The sequence below is a fragment of the Chenopodium quinoa genome, unplaced genomic scaffold (genome assembly GCF_001683475.1).
Source record: "Chenopodium quinoa cultivar QQ74 unplaced genomic scaffold, ASM168347v1, whole genome shotgun sequence".
Lineage (NCBI taxonomy): Eukaryota > Viridiplantae > Streptophyta > Magnoliopsida > Caryophyllales > Amaranthaceae > Chenopodium > Chenopodium quinoa.
In genome coordinates this window covers 3,291,206-3,310,107 of record NW_018745684.1, presented here as the reverse complement: position 1 = coordinate 3,310,107, position 18,902 = coordinate 3,291,206, and the positions used below count along the sequence as shown (strand labels likewise).

The 18,902-nt window shown below is 34.5% G+C and overlaps 3 protein-coding genes across 5 annotated transcripts; 2 read left to right on the top strand and 1 right to left on the bottom strand.

The window, feature by feature from the left end:
- The first annotated feature begins 1,517 nt into the window (after nucleotides 1-1,517).
- LOC110717653 (DNA-directed RNA polymerase III subunit RPC8-like) lies at nucleotides 1,518-5,571 on the top strand. Of its 2 annotated transcripts, XM_021896406.1 has the most exons (7): nucleotides 1,518-1,708; nucleotides 1,822-1,917; nucleotides 3,084-3,171; nucleotides 4,178-4,262; nucleotides 4,386-4,449; nucleotides 4,563-4,652; nucleotides 5,079-5,571. In XM_021896406.1, exons 1-7 carry the CDS (start codon nucleotides 1,598-1,600, stop codon nucleotides 5,124-5,126), a joined length of 582 nt encoding a protein of 193 aa, XP_021752098.1. In that variant the 5' UTR covers nucleotides 1,518-1,597; the 3' UTR covers nucleotides 5,127-5,571. The 2 variants fall into 2 exon arrangements, with proteins under 2 accessions (XP_021752098.1, XP_021752099.1); XM_021896407.1 differs by lacking the exon at nucleotides 3,084-3,171 and having other exon boundaries at nucleotides 1,822-1,900.
- Nucleotides 5,572-9,108: 3,537 nt separating this feature from the next.
- Nucleotides 9,109-12,257, top strand: LOC110717665 (probable pectinesterase/pectinesterase inhibitor 59). The gene is made up of 2 exons (XM_021896423.1): nucleotides 9,109-10,325; nucleotides 11,319-12,257. The coding sequence occupies exons 1-2, from the start codon at nucleotides 9,419-9,421 to the stop codon at nucleotides 12,008-12,010; spliced, it is 1,599 nt and encodes a 532-aa protein (XP_021752115.1). The 5' UTR covers nucleotides 9,109-9,418; the 3' UTR covers nucleotides 12,011-12,257.
- A 154-nt stretch (nucleotides 12,258-12,411) lies between these two features.
- On the bottom strand, nucleotides 12,412-16,164 carry LOC110717666 (transcription initiation factor TFIID subunit 11-like). 2 transcript variants are annotated; one of them, XM_021896424.1, is made up of 5 exons: nucleotides 16,020-16,164; nucleotides 14,951-15,290; nucleotides 13,772-13,892; nucleotides 13,307-13,406; nucleotides 12,412-12,785 (listed from the first exon to the last, which is right to left on the bottom strand). In XM_021896424.1, the coding sequence occupies exons 2-5, from the start codon at nucleotides 15,280-15,282 to the stop codon at nucleotides 12,658-12,660; spliced, it is 681 nt and encodes a 226-aa protein (XP_021752116.1). In that variant the 5' UTR covers nucleotides 15,283-15,290; nucleotides 16,020-16,164; the 3' UTR covers nucleotides 12,412-12,657. The 2 variants fall into 2 exon arrangements, with proteins under 2 accessions (XP_021752116.1, XP_021752117.1); XM_021896425.1 differs by having other exon boundaries at nucleotides 13,805-13,892; nucleotides 16,020-16,163.
- Nucleotides 16,165-18,902: the final 2,738 nt, after the last annotated feature.

Genomic DNA, 18,902 nt, shown 5'->3' with positions numbered 1-18,902 from the left:
GGGTAAATTATTTAGTTTTGCTAATAAAACATTATTGTAGTGATTGTATAGGGAGATATCCAAACTTGAAATCAAATAAATCTCATATATAAAAAATGTTGTTTGTCTTTTGAGTTAAAGATGTTAGATAATATATAACTTCGGTTTGACTTTGATAATATTGTATTATAGTACATGATTTATAATTGTCATATAATAGAATGAGACCGCTTGATTAAAATTATATTCTCACTTCATTCCTGAAAGTTTGATTCACTTTGTATTTGCACGGTTTTTAATGAACATCTTTGATCATAAATTTCTTTGGCTACGTACAAGTGGAAATTACTAGTATAGAAAGTTGATATTTGGAAAATTTATAATAAGGACCCGGGAATCTAATTAGATCCCACGTGCTATTTATTTCTATTGTACAAATCAATTAATGTGGTCAAAGTTTTTTCTTTTTTTAACAACATGATTCGTAAGTTAGTCGAACTTAAAAAAACGAAGATAGTATACTAGCTTAGTACATACATTTTCATTTAATTTTTTATAGTAGTTTTATACTCTGTACATGTTAATATTACTATTTTTAAATTCGAATTATCCTATTGAAGTAGTTTAGCTAGTGTTTAAATGGTTGTAGAAGAAAAGTTAGCAAACATTCATGCACCAAATCAATTTGCTTTCCACTGGTCGTGCATGGAAATATTGAGTTTGAGGATGTTGAGAATTTCAAGAGATCAAATGCTTAAAAATGGTACCTTAAATCAACCACCTTTACGTGCCAACCTACAAAAGAAAGTACCCTTTTATCATTAAGGCTTCTTTACCTACTAGCCGGATCAATTGGAATGGAGTTCCGTACGATTTGCTGCCCTGCTTTTCTCCCTACTGCCATTTTTGAAGGCAATCTTAGATCAAACTTGTGTGCTACTCATAGTCTTATTAATTTATTATCGTTGACTTATTGACTATTCTTCTTTATGTTGTTTGCTAGGTTAGCATTACTTTGTTGTGTGTTTAGTTAGCCATTCAATCTAACTCTGCGAGTCATGCCGTGTAAGCTCACGTATCATGTCAACGTGCCTTATGTTCAAGTGGACAATGTCCAAAACAGAATAAGAAATGTCGGGTTCATACCGATCTTTCATAAATAGAGCTCATACATAGCTTGGGCCAAGCTTCGTGTCGTACCAACAGATCCCCTTAAAGGCTTTAATGGTTTTTATAGATTTTTGTTAAATGGTAAAAAGAATAAGCAGGCTGATACGTAGTAGACCTGTTGTGTTCAAACCAAGTTCGTGCCTAATTTTAAAAATGTTGTCCATGTACGAGTAGTGCATAACCCGTGACCTACCAGCGTGTCTCTCATGCCATGTCGGATTTTGACGGCTTCGTACCAAGTCGGACCATTTTCGTGCAACGCCTAACTAGCCCTCATGCCAACCCAACCCAACGCAACCCATGACCATCTATTAGCCCATTTTCAGATATACCCTTCCAAACACCGTGTTTGAGTTCGATCAATTAACCCCTCCTAAAGTGAATCGCTAAAACCCTCATCCACCATTCCCATACTCCAGCGCCCAATTCTGTACTCTATCTCTCAAAAATGTTCTTCTTAACTGAAATTGAGCACAGATTAAGATTGCCCCCAAAATTACTTGATCGTCCATTAGAAGATGCTATCAAGGGTGAACTTGAATCTATCTTCTTGGACAAGGTTTTATCATCTTTCTTCTTTTTGTTTTCTGGGTTTAATTTACTCTGATTAATCAAATTTCCCCCCCCCCCCCTTTTCTTTTATTAATTCTAAATTTTAAAATGGTGGTTTAGGTGATTGCGAAAACAGGTTTGTGTGTATCAATGTACGATATCAAATCAATTGATGGCGGCTTTGTATTACCTGTTGAAGGTGCTCCCACTTATACGGTATCTGATTTTTCTCCTTTAATTTTTTTTTTGGTTGAGTAATTTGCCAAAAAAAAAAAAAAAAAAAAAAAAAAAAAATCTGGGTATTGGGATTAAATGACTTGAACTCCAATTAAGTTGAAGCTTTGGATAATTATCTTAGCATAAATTTCCCAGAAATGAACCTTTTTCAACAATATTGTTACTTCATGTTTAATTTTGAAATGGAAGGCACAGCTTTTTACTACATTATGTCAATTATGTGTTAATTTTCAAAATTATGATTCTTGTTCGTGTTGTCATAGCAGAAATTGCTTATTGTGAAATAAATTGAGGCCCTTTGTCAAAATAATTATAGTGACCAGGAGTGTGCTTGTTAGGGTGATGCAAAGTACCTTGATGATTCAATGTAATAGTGACTATGGATGGTTGTATTGAATGGTTTGAGGTTATTTTTGAGAAGTTTTTGGAGAATTGTATGTTCATTGTTGACGGTTCGCCAGAAGTGGTGATTTGTAAATTGTGCACAAGTTTTTATTGCAATGCATGAGAGATGGTGAGGTGGCTTAGAGCTTTAAGGAGATGTTGAGGTGTGGTTTGAGGTTTAATTTTTTGAAATTGAAAATGGGTGCATCATCTGGAATTTGTCCCAATAGACAAGTGGAGGCTGTTAGATGAATTTGGGTTCTGCATAATTTGTATGGAACTGTATATTTTCTGTAGGATTTTTGGGTACTTAGATTGTTTTATCTGATTAATGAATTCTAAAAGCGGTAATGAGCTTTTATAATAGTAGCAGCTATTAAGGATGCAAGATCAGAAATCATACCTTACTGGGGGCTTTGAGAAGAAAAACAAACTGAGTGGTTGTCAGATAAATGGAGATGCCAGAGGTCTTCCCCCCATCCTTGTGAAAATAGGTCCTTCCATATATATATGCTTATGCCTGTTTATTCTCTGTCGTCTTCTCTAGGAATGATCGATTTCTTTCTTGCAGTTTTGATTTTTAAATGCACTAAAAGGTGGTTGGATTCCCTCTTATGAATAGCAGGGTGAATAGGTTGAACTTGCAAATTGAAAGGATATCTGATGAAAAATTATGGTTTTGTATAGGATAACTCGGGAGTGAATGTAATAGCACTGATATCTTTGTTTTCTTTTCCTATCATGCATTTTCTGCTCTGCAGGTGGTTTTTCGTATGGTCATGTTCCGGCCATATGTTGGAGAAATTATTGCTGCAAAACTAAAGAATTCTAACAAAAAGGGATTACAATGTATGTCTTGTTTTCTTTATTTATCTCCATTACTTATTTGTTAATGTAAGTATGGCGTTTACATTCTTCATTTGATATTTATACGATCTTGCCTTAGCATTTCCTTCTTTCTTTGTACGCGTATGTTGCATCTCATAAATTGAATGAAGATTAAGGAGACACTCTCACTTGCATCCACATGATATTATTGATAAAGATGGTTCTTAGAATCTTGTGCATCAATATTTATTGTTCTTAGGCTTTTTTTTTATCAGTCTTGCTACTTATAATGATTGAATTGTAGGAACATATCAGCCCTGGAGGAGGGGGGGGGGGGGTGTGGGGTGGGGCTGCATCATTTTTAGCTTCTTGTTGCTTGGAGGACAGAAGACCCTATATTCATGATGTATATGTTTGAATCAAATAGATAAGCTCTGCAGTTATATCTTATTATATAAGATCATGAGAAGCAGCTCTGGGACCTATTTATTCTTTAAAATGGCTCTTGACCTATCTAACGATGCCTTGTGGAGGGGATGCAAGAGCTTTCATATTTTTCCATGTTTATGTTTCTTTCTTCATGCTCTTTTTTTCTTTCTTATTGATTACAATTTGGAGTTTGGGGTGTTGGTTTGCTTTTAAGCTAATAGCATTGGGACTACTAGCCCCTTAAAACCATGTCACTCGGAAAATATCGTGGAGTTGGTGACAAAATTATCTTGTCAACTAAATATTCTTCATTATTTCTGACACTTGACCCTCATCTCTCTCTCCCATTTGACCTGACCTTTCATATGCAACTATGATGTACAATGATTCCGCTTTGCCATAATTTTGCAATCAAAACTTGCTGACAATTGATTATAAACATGTTGCTTGTTGTTACAGTTTGCTGATCTTAATGTTTTTACTGCTGTTCTCATACATTTTTAAGCTAACGATTGGAATTTATAGCTTTCAGCTTCATAATCGCTCATATTTTTTTTCTTTGGTTTAATGTATTGTGGATTAATTTGATGATACACAGTGTCTCTTGGGTTTTTTGACGACATATACATTCCTGCCTTTGCTCTGCCAGACCCGTCACATATCGAGCCCCATGATGATGATCCGTAAGATCAATTACCTATGTTTGTCCCTTTTTGCACCTCTAGTTTAAATTTAAAGATACTAAACTTAAGTCAATATTTTTCCTTTAGTTGTAATCTTTTTTTTTTTTTTCTGGGGAACTGCAGCAAGCAAGTGAAATGGGTGTGGACTTACAATGATCTTGAATTATCCTATGATGACGAAAATGTGGTCAGGACCCTCTTTGATTTTTATTATTTATTGTTACTATTATTAATATTATTTTTTAATCTTGTCACTACCATTATCATTTGTCATAGATTACTATGTTTCCTCATCTGCAGATACGGTTTCAAGTTACTAGTGTTGACTACCCTCCAATCCCTTTAGAACAAGAAGAAGGTTCAAAGCCTTTTGCTCCAATGGTTGTCACTGTGAGTTCTCTCATCCGACTTATAGTTGTTCACTTATTGTGAAGATGTTCCCAATAAGAGATGAAAAGAGAAGTGGGAAAAAAAGATTATTATCATTGACGATTATAGTGTGTATGCATATAGCATTGGTATACAACAGAAAGTGCACATAGCAAAACCACTATCAGCAAAAATCAATTATAATCAATAAAAATCAGTGGTTCTAACCAGAAAGTTCAATTGATCTTTAATAAAAATTAGTGGCTCTAAGCGAAAAAGGGAAGTATTCATTATTAATCAGAAAAATTCAGCTCAGTTCATTATTAATCACTTAAATAAACTGTCTTTCATTTTTTTAATAACTTGCTTTATATTGTCTGCTATATATCTTCCCTTTTGTTCTAGTTTGACAAACGGCTGTATAATTCGAGCATTCCTTTGTCATAGGGATTACTTAACTCTGATGGTTTAGGCCCCATTTCATGGTGGGTATAATTCCCGATTACTGAAACTGATCATCACAGCAAGAACCAGGCTTAAAAGTTGACATAATAACCAGGCCTGATCATCGAAGTCATTCTAACAATCAAGTCGCAACAAAGCTGCTGAACTTGGTTCCCTGGTGCAATGTCCAGCTTGGTTACTCACTAGCCTTCTTTGACACATGATGAATATACTCCTTGTAACTTCTAGTGCAATGCAAGAGAAATGAAAGACAACTTTGTATAATATTTTTTCAGGGAAGCCCATTTGTCCAAGGCCATGATTCTTGATCCAATTTTGCCCCAGCCACCAATCATGACTGTAACCTTTTTTTTAATTTCATCTACCAATACAATATAGATATGGTGTGTATAGTACTCCGATTTTCTTAAAAGCCTAATGCTTTAGATTTCTTATTAATTTTGTGAATAAATGATGTGATCATTTTCCAATTTTACCCTGACCACCTTCATCACTTGTCACACCCCTCTATTCTCTCATCAACCACCATCACAAGTAGGCACCCTTGGTGGTGGCGGCCAGAATACAAGAGTTGTTGACCATTGCCTATCATGGGTAATTAGAAGGTGATTACAACACCGGTCACTACTACCCAGCGTGCAAACGTTCTCAAAATCAATGGTCACATGCTCACATCCATATCCAAAAATGTCCGGAAAAAGTTACCACGTTTTATCCAAAACAAAGGCTTCTAATTTATAACATGTATGTTTAAAACCATGTCATATCTATTGAGCTAATGAGATTTAAGAGAACGTGAATTGATCTTGAAACAAGGGGCTTATATTATAGAAATTGAAATGTATGTGACGGATGAAGTACCTGATAACCAGGGGAGGTTTTCTGCTTTTGATATGTATGAAACTATGAATGAATATGAATTATCTATATTATTTCAATAATTTTGCTTAGAATTCATAAAACAATTCAATGTTTTTAAGAAATAGTAGTGTTTCTGTTTGACAATGGACATAGAATAGAGGTGGAGGTTGAGTAAAACCCGCTTGGTGAAATGAATGAGCATGGAAATGGCACGTGATTCGAGCTGTCTGTCTTGGATTCCTTCTCTAACATTAATTGCATTGTTACTCTTAAAATGTGCTATGTTAATGTTGCTAAATTTCAGCTGAAACACCCCGTTTTAAAGAATTATTTGGACCTTTTTAATTTTAATTTTTAAAAATATTTGTAGTGAATTAGACATAATTAATGAAGAGCAAGAATCTTTTTGGGTAATAGCAATGGCTCATAGGTTGAATTATGAAAAGTAATTGCATATTATATAGTTAGTCACTTGGTGGTGAGATTGATTATACAATGAGTAATATTATCCAAATCTTGAACATGATTTGTGGATCAAAGGCTGACTTATTGTATTAGAAACCAAATTCAAGTAGTAAATCTTGATTAACATTTACTTTGTATAATTATAATAATCGGGGGAAATTTTTATCTAACAACCTAGAGAGTCCTCTAGATAGCATGTTAACAACAAAACCTTTGCTATAGCTATCTGCGATATACAACGCAGAAAGTCTTTTCAATAACGTATTGACATATTTAACACCAATTCAACGAAAATTCCATATTCAAATATTATATATCTCATGTTTTTGAGTCTTTGAATGAAGTACATTAAGGCCTTGTTTGGTTGACAATATAAAATGGGGGAAATGGAAATTCATGGGATTTGATAAATTGTAGGAGTTGTTTGGTTGACACAAAAAAGCAAAAAATGAGGGAAGTGGAAATTCATGGGAATTTCAACTTCCCACAAAATAAGGGAAGTAAATTGCCTAACCCCCTAGATTAATCAAAATTCATGGGATTTCTAAATTCCCACATTGCCAACCAAACAAATTTAGAAAATTCCCAGGAATTTCATTAGGGAAATAACTTCCCATGAAATGCAATTTCCATGTCAACCAAACAAGACCTAATTAGTTCGTATTTTAATCTTTTGAATGTAAAGGACAGTTGGATACTAATGTTTATAAAAATGAAATAGAAGAAACTTATTAATGAACTAAATGTAAAGAATTGGTCTTGCACCCTACAATTTCTATTAGCAAGCCTGGCCCCTTTGTAATATAAGCAATTAAAGTATTGAAATTATATTTTGAAAAGAGGGTGGGAAAAACAATTCCTATTCACACATTACATCTGTATATCTAAGACATTTCGTAGTCAATTGATTTATTAAAATTTACTCCTAATTATATTGTTGTTGAAGATTAAGCTAATTAAGCAGGTGTATTGATTTTCGTGCAAAATCAAATAAAAGCACATGGATGAGCCTCGTTATAAGGCTCTAGTTTGAAATTTGTGTGTTGCAATGTCGTTATGTCGATATATCAGCACTAATTCCTTACAATTCGTACGTACTTTTTTTGCACCTCATTGGTCTCATTACGTTGCATAATGCAATTGCGATGTGCCTTCTATATTATCTGATCATTTTACTAATTATCTTCAAAGAAGGGTCGTGAATGAACTACATAATCATATACTGAGAAATTGATCTGTATGTGAAGATAGGTACATCGCTCAAGACGAAGTTTATGCTCTTGAGCTTAAATGTATAGAGACTTTATTATGCTATAAATGGTACACGATATATTTAAAACTTTGTCTTAGGTGTACCTATTACATGTTTATATTCAATTGTACTGTATAGTAGCTTGTTTAAATTTGTTAGATTGAATACAAAAACTTTTACTTCTTTATGTAGAAAGTTCAATTACTGGGAAAAACTTGATTCAAGATATTTTGATTTTCTATGTGTTTTAATGTGAACCAAAGTTTACACACTCGCTTGATTTACAAATGTAATTTTGATTGTCAAATTAGCGCATCAATAAATTGTACATAATATTAAACGACTAGTAGTATGGTGGGTGAGGAGGGAATGATTAGATTGCTTAAAATGGCCGATCCCAACTTCTTCTCGAGGTAATACAACTATACAAGTGCAAACAATGTATCCTAATCCAACAGTTTGTTTGAAAATTTTGGTCATTTGCTTGAATTTGAAGTTTATGACATGAAAAACATTCATCATTAGAAGAAAGTGTATGTTAAATTCCTATGGTATATATTAATGCTTTGAATTTTATGTGGTTGAACTACTCTTCAAGTATAAGACTTCGAGTTGCACTTAAACATGTCCAAGCAATGTGCATGTGCAGATCTAGAATTACAACCCCATTTAAGTATTTGTTGTCCTTGTTTCCAATTATTGGTGCGCTACATATGTTCAAAAGCATACAAAACTATTAACTCCTTATGTGTCATTCTTCTAATCATTTCTCCAATTTTCGAAAATTTTATTTACTTCGTAATTAATTCAGTGTATTTCATATGAAAAGGAAAATCACCTCTAAACCGGTATGTACAAGCTCTACTTTGAATTACATTAAAAGCAAACATTGATAGAATTTTAAATACAATGTTACTCTAAAGTCAATTTCGATTTCTCCATATGAACATGTATATACGTAACCTTATACTTCGTAAGAAGAGAATAGGAGTTATCTTTTATTAGGCGGCATAGGATCACTATGCTATATATCTCTGGTGTACACCAATTATATAAGAACGTGTTTTCTTACATGGACTTGATAAATTAGGGTGTTATATTTAACAATAGAAGAAATCTTTCGTGTGTTGTGTTTCGGTGTTCTCTTGAGATTTTTGTATACATAACATTTCTCATGTAGTTGGATTTGGATTAATTATTATTATCCTCCTCCTCAAGTCTAAATCACGCAACAATTCCAATTTTTCTTGTAAAAACTTCCAATGGACAAGAAAAAAAGAGGGAGAAACATTAATGCTAGGAATTAATGCTGCCTTTTAAAACTTAATTATACACTAATGTACCACTAATTAAGGTTATGACTAGGATTACAAAAGGGAGGGAGGTATGAATATTACTAATGGCAAATAATTATTATAATTATTGACTTGTGCAGAACTCTTTGTGCATGAGCAAAAACTTACGTAAAGAAATACATCATTCATGACATAAAAAATTGCTAAGACATGAGTTGTTTCTAACATTTTATATTTTCCATAAAAACCACTTAGCCAAATTATAAGAGAGATCCATTGTTTAAAGCAAAGCATAATCAATACTTGTATTTATTCAACTATTCATAATTTCTGGGATATACTACTTATATTAGTTATATAACCAAACCTCTCCTAGAGATCTGAGTCCCTCTTATTTCTCCCTACAAAAAACACACTAAAAAAAAATTTATGCCCTCCAATACAAGAAAATGGTATCTCTAAACTACCTATTCCTCTCCTTAACCATATTTGCCTCTATAGCTTGTACATTCTCTGAGCCCGAGGATGCTCCCCTCGACGATATAAACAAATGGTGTGACACCGTTCCACACCCCAAGACATGCAAGTACTTCATGGCTCGAACACCAGGTGTGTTCGAGCCAAAGCAGAAGTCCGATTTTAAAAGAATGATGGTGGAGGCGGCCTTGGACCGTGCCATGGCCGCTCAAGGCCACCTGTGGACATGGGGGGAAAAGTGCGCAAATCATAGTGAGCGAGCAGCATGGTCTGACTGCATTAGGCTTTATAGTCACACCATAATTCAACTTAATTACACCCTCTATGGTTTGACTAGTAATTCGAGTTTCTCTGACTTCGATGCTCAAACCTGGCTTAGCTCCTCCCTCACCAACCTTGACACTTGTATGAGTGGGTCCCAAGACATGAATGTCACATCGTTCATCTGGCCCCACGTCTCATACAACGTGTCCGACCTAATATCCAATGGGTTAGCCATAAGTGAAGGCCTAATTGAAGAATTTGTCAATGCTACTAGTAGTGGTAACACAACCGAGTACCCTACTTGGATGAGGCATGAAGAAAGGAGGTTAGTGCAAGTATCTAGGAAGTTGGCTGTCAAAAACGCTATGTTCGTCGTGTCTAAGGATGGTTCGAGCCCTTATATGACGGTTCAATCAGCCATTGATGCCGCGGCTAGGAGCCGTATAAGGGGGAGGAAAGTGATACATGTCAAAAGAGGTGTTTATAGGGAGAATATATATGTTGGACCATACAACGATGATATTATGTTGGTTGGTGATGGTATGAGGAATACCATTATTACTAGTAGTAGAAGTGCTCGATCTGGTTATACAACCTATAGTTCTGCAACCGCAGGTATGTTACATCATAAATCATCTCCTATTTTATTATATATATATATATATATATGCTTTGCATTAGCTAAATTATGTAGAGTTTTGGTAGTATATACTTAGGCAATTAGCAAAATATGTTACATGAACATGCATGCAGTATCTTAATTGATCCAATGGTAGGGTTTTAGGGGTCGGGTTAAACTTAAGTTCGACTTTAGTTCTTTGGAGAAAGGCCGGTTTCCTTTAGTCTTTGCTCCTCATCATTCCCAAAGTCCCAAGTCTCAACAGTCTGAGTTTTGACAAACTTGAAAATTACCCTCGATAAGTTTTGATGGTCTAGCCTGGACTCGTTTAATTATGATACATGATTGAAAAAACACACACCTAGATTAGCTAAGTGTTTATTTTTATACTTTAGTAGCGTTACTCAATGTGTAGCTTAGTGATTATGATCCATTGATTAATTTTTAAAGGAGGGGCTAGATTACTATCGAATCAAAAAGGGCCATTCATGACCAAATACTTGACGATTACAATATATTCCTATGAAAAGAAGTCAAAATAGAAGATCTAGATCTTAATTTATACACATACAATTATTTTAAAAGTTTGTGTATTTAATGGAGCATCAATCATTGACCATACTTTTAGTGACTTGAAGCAACATCCTGCTATGTCTGACTTTTTCATAAGTACTTAATTAAAGTACTTGTTCATCATTTACATTTGATTACTTCTAAAGTCAGTACTTCCTTTACCATTTGGCACGGTGGCCCTTGTGCCAAGCAACAATTCATGTTACATGTTACCATATATCACTGTTTTTTCTTGTCCCATAATATGTAACAAATATATACTCCGCCATGTAAAAAATATGCAAGATTGCGAATATGTTGTAATTAATAGAGTACCTTGTATGATATATAATCGAGTAATCGACAATAAAAAAAAAAAAAAAAATGCTAAATACGTACATTATAGTAAAATCTAATGATTTTTTTTTTCTTTAAAGGTATTGATGGACTTCGATTCATTGCTCGTGACTTAACCATTCAAAATGCAGCGGGGGCGCAAATGGGCCAAGCTGTGGCATTGCGCTCGAGCTCGGATCTTTCAGTTTTTTACAAATGTGCATTCCTAGGATACCAAGACACCCTATTTGTACATTCACAAAGACAATTCTACAAAATGTGTTACATTTTTGGTACAATTGACGTTATTTTCGGGAACGCGGCTGTTGTATTCCAAAGCTGTATGATCTATGCTAGGGTGCCTGTTTTAGGCCAAGCAAATGTCATCACGGCGCAGGGTCGGGTTGACCCAAATCAAAACACAGGGATCGTGATGCATGGATGTCGGATCATGGCAGATGAAGACCTTGCAGGAAAGATCCGGTCCGTTTCCACGTACTTGGGTCGACCATGGCAACAGTATTCTCGGACAATTATCATGAGATCATACATGGGCCCGTTGGTTCACAGAGCAGGGTGGATGCCCTGGAAGAGTGCCGGGTATTTGAGCACCTTATACTATGCAGAGTTCGGTAATTTCGGGCCTGGTGCAATGCTTCGCAATCGGGTCAAGTGGCCGGGTTACCATATCATCACTAGGCCTAACGCAGTCTCACAGTTTAGCGTTGAACGCTTCATCGCAGGGCGAAAATGGCTGCCTGCAACCGGTGTGCCCTTCAGTCCTGGTGTCTAAACCATACAATAGAGTACTAAATTATTTTGCTTGGCGATTAATTTCTCATTGATCATATTCATATTAGTGCAGAAACTACTACCCAGGGATAATTTTTACTCCCTTTCCTGTTTGAGTAATTATTTGAAGATTGATCAGGTAGTAATATTTAAATTGTTTTCTGAAACTTGTTGATTTATACATATTTAATTCATGTAAAAATAGAGAGATTGGAGGAAATAATTTTAGGGCTACATTTTCCTTTGCTTCTCATTTCTTCAGTATTTTGTATTTTCAATGTTAACCATGTCAGAGTTTGGATCTTGGTTTGGATTAAACTTCTTGGGCCGAAAATGAACTGAAATATAAATCTCTTTCTATATGTAAATTGCCTTAAGCCCTTAACACAACTGGTGCACCAATCAACTGAAATGCACAGCGCAGACTGCAGTCTGTACTAGATGCAATAAACGGCGTACATAGTTATAAAAACTTCATCATAACATTTCAACGAATTGCTTTCAGAGAACGGAACTTTGAGGTTCTTCAACCTTATCATAAATCAGAAACTCTAGCAAAATTTCAACTACAGAAGAGATCCTAATGACGAATTGATGAAGGAATATTAACAAGAGGATTTGCAGAGTTGCCCTAGGGTAATAAACGCCTTAACGGAAGAGCCTTGGAACTGATCTTTTAGGTACTTTGCCTTCCAACTTCAGCCTTCTATATGATTCTCGTATGTGGCATGGCCTAATGGGGCCAGAATCCTTTCTTTCAGACATCACTATTTTAGCTGCACACAGAAGCGGTACCAATCAATAGGCAGCAACAATGTATAACCCACGAGTTATAATCAATAAACAGCAACTATGATATATTGCACATAAAGCCTGGAATCCCAAGCTGTATAAAAAGTTTATGTTGCTCGTCATAAGACTCATAACATTTAAATATATATTGGTCAGCAAAATTCACGATGCACAAAGGATAAGAGAATGCATGAAAATTTGGAGATAGAAGTCGTTAAACTAGTTGGGATATATCAGTACCTTCAAAATTAACACCCAACCTTAAGCAAACTAATGGAATGGTTAATTACACATTAGCCACACCTCATGGCCTCATATATGCAGCATGTTTAAGCCTAAAAAGGGAGCCTTTCTTGTAGTTTCTATTGTATAGACACTTAAAAGTTGAGATTAAGATTTGACAATGCCAAAAGTGCTCCATAAACTAAATAGTAGTGATAAAATTTTCAGGGACATACCCATTTCCAAATCACACTATTTTTGCCTAGCAAATTAAAATGAATACCTGTCTCAACGAGCTCCCCAACAAACATTTTTGCAATTCCCGATGCAACAATGGACATAGGTACAGAAATCTTCTGACTGCCTGTAATACTTACTAACAACTGCATTGAAAAAACGAGAAGAAAAAATACATAATTTAAGTTAACTTGACAACGTTATTCAACAAGTGAGCTTCTCTGTGTTCCCACACCTTTATCTATCCATATTAAGCAACGAATTTCCCAAGACTAAGGCCCTGTTCATTTCACCTTAAAAAAATAATATTCAGTTAAATAAATTCAATTCAACAAAAATAAGTTCTCAGTAACTTTAAAGAAGAAATATAACAGAAAATCAGTAGAAATAATTCCAATTCAGCAAAAATAATTTCAGTTCAGTAAAATTAATTTCAGTGAGCAAAAATAATTTCACTTCAGTAAAAATAATTTCTATTCAGCAAAAATAAGGTGAAGTAACGGAGCCTAACATAAGATAGCAGAAACATGTGAAAGAGGTATACCCTCTTCATGTTGGATCTCTGGAAACCAGACCTCCGAAAAGATTCATATCTGCTCATTTGCTCCTCTGTAAATCGAGATAAGATGGTTCTGAAAGTAATTTTAACAGTATAGTCAATTAGTCATTCATGAGAAAGTAAACATGTTAATTACATCCAAGGTGCATCAAATTTTTTAAATATCAACTTGTCTTTGTTTATGTGCAATGCAAAGGATTTTGGTCATAGAGAGACAAATTAGCAATGAAACCAATCATATGTATTGAGGTTTATGATGAAGTAATATATCTTCTGAAAAGTCAAGATACAGCAATATAAACAGGGAGGAGAGAAAAAAAAAAAAAGTATTTTTAGAGATATTATGAAATACAGATTAATATGATAAAAAAAAATACAAGTATAATTCTTGGTTGAATATATTTCTCCTTATAAATATTTTTGGGCAACTATTTACAAGTATTTATACTCTGTAACTACTTATGGATTTAAGGGCATTAAGCCGCAAATTCAACCACTGAATTGGTGATCGAATTCTCACACTTCTATAGAGCTATAGAAGAGGTCAAGGGTTCAAGCCTTAGTAGGTAAAGATTACAAGAGCATGTAACACTTAAATGAGTTTATTATTTATCTAAAAAAAATATACTACGAAATATAATGCATACGAAAATGGATGATATGAGCTAAAAAACGGCTTCTCAATTCTCATTACACAATGCACACTATACTTCCTCTTTCAATAAGAAAGGTAATATAAATACTTGTAACTTACACCCTACAAAAGTTAAGCCCAAATTGAACAATATCTGTACAAGACAGGATCCAATCAGCATATCAACAACTCAGCAAAGACAAAACCCATTCATAAGTACCAAATCTTCTGTTCTCCACGTAAAATTAATACCGATATTGATACAGATGAGGCACCACTCAATTACGATTATAAGTTCACTCTAAAAAATGCTAAATCAGAAGCTCATACATTCATGTTCAAAATTCACATCAAACGATATGTTGAAGTGTATTTTTCGAGCTCTTGTTTCAAACAGTCAAAACTAATGTATACTCCGTATATATAAGAATGGTAAAAAATGCAAATATTAGCTAACAGGCATATAGTAGGGTGGCAAAGCATTAAAAATCACATACTGCATTTTGGCCATTTTATCAGGGTCACCACTAGATGAGAGCTTCCCGAGCTCAACATCCATGTTGTCTTCCTCCTCCTCATCGTCTTCATCTTTGTTCTTGTTATTGGGTTGAGTGATCCCAGTAGAAGCTAGTGGAGCAGCTGAAGTTGACGCGACATTAGGATGAGCTACAAGTTCCAATCCCACCTCATCCTCGGGTTGATCAGCATCGTTGACAGTCGCAGCAGCGTCTATCTGGGTATCAATATCATTGGCCGCTGCAGGAGACTCAGGTGGTGATTCCTCCTGTTCTACAAATGCTGCTTCGAAAGGATCTTGTGACTGCTTCATTCTACGCCCTAAACCAAAAACGAAATCACATAATTTGCTATACCGGAAAGGTTCAATTTTCGGGAAGAGGTCGAATTTCATAATTCAATCCTAACATTAAAAGGTTCTGCAACACATTAGCAACCAAATTTGATTCAATTATCAAACTTGAAAAATCACATAATCATAAGGAGAAAAGGCACATTTGTTTCAATTATCAAATTAGGGTTGAAAAATCACATAATAATAGGGAGAAAAAGGCACAATTGATTCAATTATCAAATTAGGCTAGAAAAATCACATAGTTTTAGGAAGAAAAAGCAAATTTGATTCAATCATCAAATTAGGCTCATAATTTTCTTCTTTAGCAACATAATCGCTGGTTATGATCTTTCACAAATAGTCCAAAAATTCGAACCTAAATTTCCTATACTGAAAATTAAATTGAATAGAATTAGATAAACCCTAGACTGTGAAATTGAAATTCGATGATTACAAAAAGAAACAGCAATGAGGCAGGGCAGGAGGGGCGGCCGAAAGGAGATTTAATTTCATATTCAATTATTTCGAAAAATACATAATTTTAGGGATATTTGATTCGATAATCTCATAATTTTCTTTTCTTTTGGTTATGATGTTTCATAATCTAAGAATTTACGAACCCTAAACTTAAAGCACTGATGATTAAATTAGATTAGAGCAAATATTAACCCTAGATTGTGAAATTGATATGATGATAACAACAACAAACAACTTACCTTAGAAGCTGCTTCAATGGGAATACTAGATTCATCGGAGAACGTCAACTACGCTTCAATGGAGAACGTTGAGTCCGCTTCAATGAAATAACTGAGAGAGGTAGGAATGGAGGTCTTTTAAAAGCCATGACCCGCCCGCCATATTATGGGTTAGATCCGTCTGATAAATAAATGGGACGGGTCTTTATATGATCGTTTAATTATGGGACAAGTGGGCTTTATAAGGGTTTTAAGTAAACCTGTTTTAAATATTTTTAAATATTTTCACACACCAAAGCTTGTATCAATTCTTTGTAAGTTTTTTAGATTTTTTGTTTTTTAAAAAAAAACAGCTGAAATTACATTAATTTAATTGAGTTTACAACAAACGAAAGAACAGTAAAGTAACATAAGTTACTATTGGCATAAGAAGCCCTTACACAATACCAATTAAAGTCATTAACGACATTCACCTTTAAGTTATTACAACGAGTGAGGACAACGCAAATAAGGCTTTGCCAACATTCATTTAAACATGCGATGAGACTATTGATAGAACGAGGGAAGTTGGTGATGATGTTTTGTGTTGTGTAAGGTATTTTCTAACATACAATTAAAAGTTTATGAATGTTGCTGATATAACGGAGACAGCCCAAAATCAGTATGTCTTACCCTAAGGGACCCCAATAATTCAAATGGATAAAATCCTCTTGAGATCTATGCTTCATTCATGTCAATCACATTTCTTTGCGATCTGACAAAACCATATCTTATACTCCCTCCGTCCCGTAATATAGTTCCAATTGTGTTTTTTTCACGGTATTTTAAAATGGGAGGAAAAGTGGAAGAAGTACATTAAAAGTGGAAAAAAGCTAAACAAAAGTACAAGACATGTGGATAATTTAAGGGAAAAAAAAGTAAAAAGTACAATTATAGACAAAAGTTAGAGAGAGAAAGTGAAAAAAAGTATTATGTAAGTGGATAAGCTAAGGGTAAATTAGGAAGTTCAATGAATATAGTAAAAAAATAAGGGTGTAATGGTCTTTACATACTATCCAAAAATAAAAACAGGAACAACATTTTGGGTCTCTAAAATAGGAAAACATAAACTATATTGTGGGACAGAGGGAGTATATTATCTCATACAAAGTCATGATGTTTTTAATGGCTTTTACCGTCATCACATACAAATGGGTTTAACAACACCTACTACCATCCTCCTTCAACAAGGGTTTATGTAAACTTGAAATTAAAATTTTGCTCCATCTCCCAACAAACATAAGTAACACCATTTCCATTAAAGAGACACATTTTTATTAAAGGAACACATCAAACGACTCTATTTCATCCTCCAATTAACCCTGAATTTGACTTGTCTTCGCTTTTCGATCTATTATTTTAAGTACTTCTAAAATCTAAATTTTATTTGTTAAAAAATCACTTTAATTTATTAATCCGAACTTTCAGCGATTTACTCTCAATAATCCCAACTTACATTTATTCGGGAGCACTATGAACTTTTGGGTGGTTTTTCTTCCTCTAGGTCGATTTACCAGTGACATAAAGAAAGGGTGGTTTTTATTTTGTAAAAGCCATGTGTGATGTGTCGCAACATAATTGGTCCAAATTTTTTTTGTAAAAAAAGAAAAAAATAATCAAAAACCCTTCCAAGCCAGCCACCATCCTTCCTCCCCTTAGCCCCAACCCCCAGCCCCACCGAAATTCTTCCGGCCGCCTTCCCTAATAATCGATAACAGACGGTCGGCCCCTCCCTACCCCTAAAACCACTCGGGCGACCCACCTACACCATCGAAACCACCATCCTTCCCCCATCCCCAAAACAGCCCCTCCCTTCCCTCGTCGCCCAAACAGTCGATTTTTTAGCACCCTCAATTGGAGGTTATTGTCGTGGTTGTGTTACTCAAGGTTTTTGTGATAGATTTTTTTAAAAAAAAATAAATAAATAAATAAATTGTAGTGTTCTCAAAAGTAGTCATTATAATGGTAGTTGTTGGTAAAATTTTCTTAATTTCTCACAAAATTACCATATATCTAAAGTATAATACTCCCTTCATCCCTTTTTATTGGATACGTTCTGACTTTTACATGTTTGTCAATACACCTATTTGACTATTAATAAATCTCATTACATACTTTTTAAAATTATAACGATTGAATATTAATAAAGCATTCGTTGAGACTAAGGGTGGTTATTGGGCGGGTCGGTGCGGGGCGGGGCGGTTGCGGGTCATGATGACTATTTAGCGGGGCAGGGTCGGGTCAGGGTCGAGGTAAAAGTAAAACGGGCCATTAACCTTTTGGGCAAAATTACCAAGATTGCTCAAGGAACTTAAATTGTAGTGTAAATTCTAACTCTGACTCAATACTTAATCAAGCAATATTTATGGATGAATTTACATAGAGTTTTGAGAAAGTTGAACAAATTGAAATGTACGAAATCACTAAAAGCTGATGAAATCTACAAAAATATCTTATTATTGCATTGTTTTTATTTCTACATAAGAGTCTCTGATTCATAAACATTTAAAACTAGAAAAAAACTACTAAATCAATCCTAAAGTGCTGAACTCAACTGACTAACAGACTAACTAATTCAACTGTAACAAAAATCATATTCAATTGTAACATTCAATCTTGATACTAACTCAACGGACTTGCTAACAGATTAAACTGACTTGCTAACAATCATAGCAGAAATGTGATGATCAGAATCATCAGATCAGATAAGTTGAGTTTAAGCTCTGATCAAAGTGACTAATCAGTAATCACGCTAGCGCCTGTGTACAGTGTACAGTTTTGAAACGAAATATAAGTTCACCAAGAGTACTAACCCTGTTACATCAATTGTAATATACTAGTTTCTAGGTTTACGAAATACTACTA